We start from the raw sequence: 6,771 nt of genomic DNA, 5'->3' as shown, positions 1-6,771 counted from the left end.
GGCTTGTCTTGGCCGAGATTGGCTTGTGTTGGATTGCGTTGACTCGCGTTGGCCCGCATTGACTCACGCTGGCTAACGTTGGCCCACGTTGACTTGTCTTGGCCCACGTTGACTTGTCTTGGCCCATGTTGACGTGTGTTGACTCACGTTCACTTGTCTTGGCCTACGTTGATTTGTCTTGGCCCACGTTGACGTGTGTTGACTTGCGTTGACTTGGCCCACGTTGACTTCCACTGGCCTGCCTTGGCTTGCAGTGGCCCACGTTGGCTCGTGCTGACTCTTGTTGGACTGGTGTTGCCCCCCGCCGCCCTGTGCCCCCCCGGCCTCAGTTGCACTTGCAGTAGTAACTGCTGATGGCGTTGTTCCAGTCGCCGAAGAGCCCCAGCCGCACCTCCTGCAGCCGCGGCACCGCCCCGGCCCCGAAACGGCGACTCTTCCCCCTCTTGCCAGCGCGAGACCAGACGGTCAGGTCGCAGCGGGTGCCCACCACCAAGGAGGAGATGCGGTTGCCCCAGCCCCGGGGCATGTAGGGCACGTCGTCGCCGGGGTCCACCACCAGGACCTCCCCCGCGCAGCACTGGTCGTAGTAGGGGCTGTTGTCGGTGTAGAGCTGGGCGCAGATGCGGGTGCCGTTGGGCGTCCGCAGGGCGGAGGGGGCCGGGCACTGCGCCTCGGCCCCCGTCACCGCCGCCGCCGCCACCAGCAAGGCCACCAACGCCGCCGCCATCGCCCTCCCCCCTGCTGGCCCCGCTGCCGCGCAGATATACCCGCGCCCAAGGACAGGGTGATGCGGGGGCGGGGGGCGAGATAACACAGGCATTTGGGTCCCCCACCCCCCCCAAAGGCGTGCAGCCACCCCCTTCCTGGGAAGGGACCCAGGTGTCTCCCCCCCCACCCCGCCCCGGGACCTCCCTCCTCCTCTTCCTCCCCCCTGGGAAGGGACCCAGGTGTCTCCCCCCACCCTAAGGATCTCCACCGCCCCCCCAAAACACCCACCCTCCCTGGGAAGGGACCCAGGCATCCAGGAACCCCCCCGTCCTCCTTGAGAACAGACCCAGGTGTCTGGGCCCCCCCCTCCGTGACCTACACCCACCCCCCCCTACTCTGGGAAGGCACCCAGGCATCCGGGGACCCCCACGCTCCGCCTTGAGAAGGACCCGGGCCTCTGGGCCCCCCCCGGGACCTCCACCCCCCTGGGAAGGGACACAGGCGTTTGGGCCCCCCCCCCTTGAGAGGGGACCCAGGTGTCCTGTCGTCCACCCCACCCCCCCCCGCCCATCTCCTTGACTGTGGCCTTGGGGAAACTGAGGCACGTGGAAGGGGGGCAGGTGGGGGACCCAGGTGTGCTGTATGCAAATGAGGGAGGGTAATTAGCCGGGGGGGGACATGACAGTAATGGAGGGGGTGCATGCTCCGTCCTTGCATATTAATGACCTTGCGGGCGGGGGGGTGCCCGGTGGTCTCCGGGCAGCAGCATCATTCTTTCCCCCCCCTCCCCCGGTCTCCTGGCAACTGTATCCTGGCAACCGGCCCTGGCAACCGTATCCCGGCATCCGCGGGGGGGGCACCCTCATTAGCATGGCCCCACCCCCTCGGTGGCGCCCACCTCATTAGCATACTAAAGAGCTCATTTGCATGCAGGGAGCTGCCTCTGATGGGGCGGGGGGGGGACACACACACGGAGAGGGGATTCTCCAGGGTCTCGTATGAGGCTGGGGCTCCCCGGATCGCCCCCCCCCGAGACAGAGGGACACCCCCCCCCCCCCCCGGAAAGAGGGGACCCCCGGGAGCCCCCCAGAGCCTCCCAAAAGACACAGAGGGACCCCCCCCAGAAAGAGAGATCAACCCCCCCCCAAAGACAGAGGGGGATCCCCCCCAGACAAAGTGGGCTCCCCCAGAGACAGAGGGGACCCCCTGTGTGTCGTCCCCCCCCCAAAGAGAGAGCGGCTCCCCCTCCTCTTCACACACAAAAGGTTTAATCGCCCCGGGCGGGGGGGGCACAGGTTTTTAATGTAAAAACTTGTGTTAAACACTGCAGCGGGCCGGGGGGGGCCCGGGGGGGCGGCTGGTGGGGCGAGATGGGGGGTAAGTGGGGCTGGGGGGGGGGCAGATTGGGGGCGTAGGGGGCAAATAGGGGGGTGATGGGGCAGCGGGGGGGGGTGTGAAGGGGTAAATGGGGCTGGGGGGGGCATGGGGGGGGTTATCCAGACCAGCCAGATAGGAGCCCCGGGCCGAGGCGGGGGGGACAGGGGACAAGGGGGGGGGACACAAGGGGGACCCAGGCGTCCGGGCCCCCCCCGTGAGGGGTTTTTTTTTGGGGGGAGGGGGTTGGGTTGGGGTTCGGGGGGGGGGGGGGGGGCTGCGGTTCTCGTGTCATCTGTGCAGACATGTCAGTGGCGTGTGCGGGGCCCCCCCGCCGCCGGCCCGGCCGAAGGCACCGCGGCGGGGGGCAGGCCGGGGGGGGCGCACACGCGTGTCGGGGCACCCACAAGTCCCAGGGTCCGTGTCCCCCATCGGGGGTGCCCAGGCGTGACCCGGGGGTGCCCCCCGGGGACAGGGAGGTTGCATACGGGTGCCCCTGGGGGGGGGGCACATGGATACCGATGGGGGAGAGCACGCGGGTGCCGGGGTTGGGGGGGGCCCGTGGGTGCCCGCGGGGACTCGGGGAGCGCCCCGCGGGGGCTTGTGGGGGTGTCGGCTGGTACCCGGGGGCACGCAGGGGCACCCGAGGGTGGGTTCGGGCACCCAACAGCACCCGAGGGTGCCCAGGAGCACCCAAAGCTGTCGCGTTTGGTCCCCCAGGAGCACCTGAGGGGGCCCAGGACCACCTAAGGCTGTATTTGGGTAGCCAAGGGTGCCCAGGAACACCCACGGATCCGTTTGGACACCCAAGAGCACCCAAAGGCGCTGTGTTCAGGAACCTAGGACCACCCAAGGGTGCCCAGGAGCACCCAAGGGTGCATTTCGTCCCCCAGGAGCACCCAAGGGTCCATTCGGACACCCAAGGGCACCCAAGGGTGCTGCATTTGGTTCCCCAGGACCACCCAAAGGTCCGTTCAGACATCCAGGAGCACCCAAGGGTGCCCAGGAGCACCCATGGGTGCTGCGTTTGGTCCTCCGTGAGCACCCAAGGGTCCATTCGGACACCCGCAAGCACCCAAGAGTCCATTTGGACACGAAAGGGTACCCAAGGGTGCTACGTTTGGTTCCCCAGGAGCACCCAAGCGGCTGTTTGGACACCCAGGAGCACCCAAGGGTGCTGTGTTTGGTCCCCCAGGAGTACCCAAGGGTGTGTTCGGACACCCAAGGGTGCCCAGGAGCACCCATGGGTGCTGCGTTTCGTCTTCTGTGAGCACCCAAGGGTCCATTCGGACACCGAAGGGTACCCAAGGGCGCTGCGTTTGGTCCCCCAGGAGCACCCAAGGGTGATGCATTTGGTCCCCGAGGGCACCCGAGGGCGCGTTTGATTCCCCCAGGAGCCCCCAAGGCTGTGTCCCGGCCCCCCGGGGGTGCCCAGGAGCACCCGGGGCCACCCAGGACCCGTCACACCTGGCTGCCCCCGAGCACCCTTGGGTGCTGCCCCCCCACCTCGTCCCTTGTGTCCCCCCCCCCTCCCCTAGACGGTGCTCTCCAGCATCCAGTGGGTGCTGCCGAAGGAGGGGCGCAGGGTGGGGGTCCCCTCGGGCAGGTCGAGGCGCGGCAGGGAGCCGTGGCGCCGAGTCCGTGCGCGCCGGGGGTAACTGTGGCTGGGGAAGAGCCCCCGCGCCCCCAGCCCGCCGGCACCCATGGGCGCGGGGGGCGGGAGAGCCGGGGGGGCCGGCGGCGGCGGCGGCGGCTCCGGTTCGGGGGTTCTGTGGGTGCCGTTGGTCTGGGAGCAGACGCTGGCGACGGCGGCGGGGGGGCGTCGAGCGGCGGCCGCCGCCTTGTAGCGGGCGGTGAGGATGAGGATGAAGACGAGGACGGAGGCGGCGATGGCGGCGCCGATGACGATGATGACGGTCCCCCCCAAGAAGTGGGGCCGGGGGAGGGCGGCGCAGGCCGGGGCCTCCCCGGGGGTGGCGAAGCGGACGCAGCCCAGGGCGCGGGGGGTGGGCAGCGCCGCGGCCCCCTCGGCGTAGAGCGCCGAGACGCAGAGGTCGTACTGGCGTCCCGCCGCCAGGTCCCGCAGCACGAAGCTCCGGCTGGAGGGGGGCAGCAGCCTGGGGGGGGCACCGACAGGTCGGGGGGGGGGCAGGAGGGAGAGACACGGCGGCACCGGCGGGCACCGGCATGGCCGGGCGGTGCCGCGACGCCAGGCGATGGCAGACGGCACCATGCGATGCCACGTGGCGCCATGCGATGCTGCACGGCGCCGTGAGGTGCCACGCGGCCTCATCCGATGCGCCCCCCCGCCCCCACACCACGCCGTGCCGTACAATGCCGCGTAGTGCCATGCCACGCGACGCCATGCCATGGAATGCCACGTGGCGCTGTGCCATGCCGGGCGGTGCCATCGTGCGATGCCATGCGGCGCTGGGAGGTGCCACATGGCCTCGCGCGATGCCACGTGGTGCCGCACCGGGCCATACAACGCCATGCGATGCCACGCTGTGCCACGCCGCGTGGTGCCATGCGATGCCGTGTGGCCTCGTGCGATGCCACATGGTGCCGCGCGGTGCCATGCCACGTGGTGTCGGGCGATGCCACCTGACACCGGGTGATGGCAGATGGCACTAAGCGATGCCACACGGTCCCGTAAGGTGCCACATGGCCTCGTGCGATGCCACGTGGTGCCGTGCCGTGCCACATGGCACCAAGCGATGCCACACGGTGCCGTGTGGTACCACGCGGCCTCATGTGACGCCACGTGGTGCCGCGCCACACCACATGTCATCACGCAATGTCACGTGGCACCAAGCAATGCCACGCAGTGCCGCGCCGTGCCGTGCCACACGGCGCCCTGTGGTGCCACACGGTGCTGTATGATGCCGTGTGGCACCAAGCGACGCCACGCGGTGCCGTGCCGCGTGGCACTGTGCAATGCCACCCTGTGCCGTGCAACATCCCTGTGCCCCCCCGGCACCCCCCGTTCCCACGTGGCGCAACGCGGGGAAACGCCCCCAAACCCCGCAGCTTGCACTCCCCAAAACCCCCCAAAACCCCCCAAAAGGCTCCAGCGCCCCCCAACCCCCGCGGGCACCCACCTGTAGACGAGGGAGTCGTCGAGGGAGCTGTTGTACTGGATCTGGAACATGCGGATGCCGGGGAGGTGGCGCTGGGGCAGCCAGCGGATCCGCGCCGAGGAGCCCGTCAGCTCGGCCGCCACCACGCGCCGCTCGCCCGCCGTGGCCCGCGACTCGTTGCCGCCGGCCCGCGCCATGTCGGAAGGACCCGGCCCGGCTTCTCCCTCCCCGTCCCCGTCGCCGCGGGGGACGGGCAAAGGCAAGACGGCCACTTGCACCCGGGCGGCCGCCTCGCCGGCGGCGTTGGAGGCCACACAGGTGAAGGCGCCGTGGTCGCCCAAGGTGGCCACCCGCAGCTCCAAGGAGCCGTCGGCGCCCACGGCGCGGCGCGAGCCGTTCTGCACCAGCCTCCCGTCGGGGCCCAGCCAGTGCAGCGCCGGCGGCGGGTCACCGGCGGCGGCACAACCCAAGCGTAAAGGTTGCCCTTCCAAGACGGCGGCGGGGTCGGCGGCCGCCCCAGCGATGGCCGGCGCCCGGCACGCAATTCCTCCTCCGGCACGGCCCAGAGCAGGCGCCCGGCCAGCGGCGGGGGCGAGGCGCAGCTCTCCAGGCGGCCGGGCCGTGCTAGCCGCCGTAGCCACAGCAGCTCGCAGTTGCAATGCAAAGGGTTGCCCCCCGCCGCCAAACTGGGACCTGGCGGCCCCGGCACCGGTGGTAACGCCCGCAAGCGGTTGGCCGTCAAGTCTAACCGCGCCAACCGGGGCAAGCGGGGCCACCGCCCCGGCGGGCACCCGCTCCAGCAGGTTGTGGTCCAGAGTGAGGGTGGCCAAACTGGCCATGCCGGCCACCGCCTCCCACGGCAGGGCCGGTAAGTTGTTGTGGGAGAGGTCCAAATCCTCCACCGTGGCGGCGAAGGCGGCGAAGGCGGCCGGCTCGATGGCGGCCAGCTGGTTGTTGGCTAGGATGAGGTGACGGAGGCTGGCCAAGCCCCGCAGCTGGGCCCCGCTGAGGGCGGGCAAGCGGTTGCCGTCCAGGTGGAGGGCGCGGAGGGCCCGCAGGTCGGCGAAGGCGCCGGGGGCCAAGCGGCGCAGCCCGTTGCGGGAGAGGGTGAGGTGCACCAGGCTGCTCATGTTGGCGAAGTCGCTGCGCCCCACGGCCCCGATGAAGTTGTCGGCCAAGCGCAGCTCCACGGCGGCGCGGTCCAGGGTGGGGGGCACGGCCAGCAGCCCCGTGCGGGCGCACAGCAGGGTGGGGTTGGGGGCGGCCGCCGGGCAGAGGCAGCGGGGGGGGCAGCGGTGGGGACCCCGCCACCGCCCCCAGCATCACCAGGGGCACCAGCAGCTTCGCCATCCTCCGCCGGCCCCGGCGGCGCCTGCGGGGGACACGGAATTGGGGGGGGAGGGGGGGGACAGGGGGTCAGGGTGAGGGGTGGGAGAGGGGATGGGGGGTGGGAGCGGGCCCCGGGGGGGGGAGGGGGCGAGAGCAGGCCCAAAGGGGACAGGATTGGGCCCAAAGGGGGGGGCAGGGGGCAGGAGCGGGCCCAAAGGGGACAGGATTGGGCCCAAAAGGGGGAACAGGGTCAGGATCGGGCCCGGGGGGGCAGGATCAG

The 6,771-nt window shown here is 70.8% G+C and overlaps 2 protein-coding genes across 2 annotated transcripts; both read right to left on the bottom strand.

The window, feature by feature from the left end:
* Positions 1 to 325: 325 nt before the first annotated feature.
* On the bottom strand, positions 326 to 727 carry SYCN (syncollin). Its single transcript, XM_054183864.1, has one exon. The coding sequence runs from the start codon at positions 725 to 727 to the stop codon at positions 326 to 328; it is 402 nt and encodes a 133-aa protein (XP_054039839.1).
* A 2,889-nt stretch (positions 728 to 3,616) lies between these two features.
* On the bottom strand, positions 3,617 to 6,512 carry LRFN1 (leucine rich repeat and fibronectin type III domain containing 1). Its single transcript, XM_054183728.1, is given in 5 exon segments — positions 3,617 to 4,199; positions 5,184 to 5,703; positions 5,706 to 5,931; positions 5,933 to 6,455; positions 6,457 to 6,512. Coding segments are annotated over 5 exon segments (1,908 nt in total).
* Between the last annotated feature and the right edge of the window lie 259 nt (positions 6,513 to 6,771).

Source organism: Rissa tridactyla, chromosome 27, assembly GCF_028500815.1.
Source record: "Rissa tridactyla isolate bRisTri1 chromosome 27, bRisTri1.patW.cur.20221130, whole genome shotgun sequence".
In the NCBI taxonomy this organism is placed as follows: domain Eukaryota; kingdom Metazoa; phylum Chordata; class Aves; order Charadriiformes; family Laridae; genus Rissa; species Rissa tridactyla.
The sequence above is the reverse complement of the archived record's forward strand: the minus strand, read 5'-3'. Positions and strand labels throughout refer to the sequence as shown.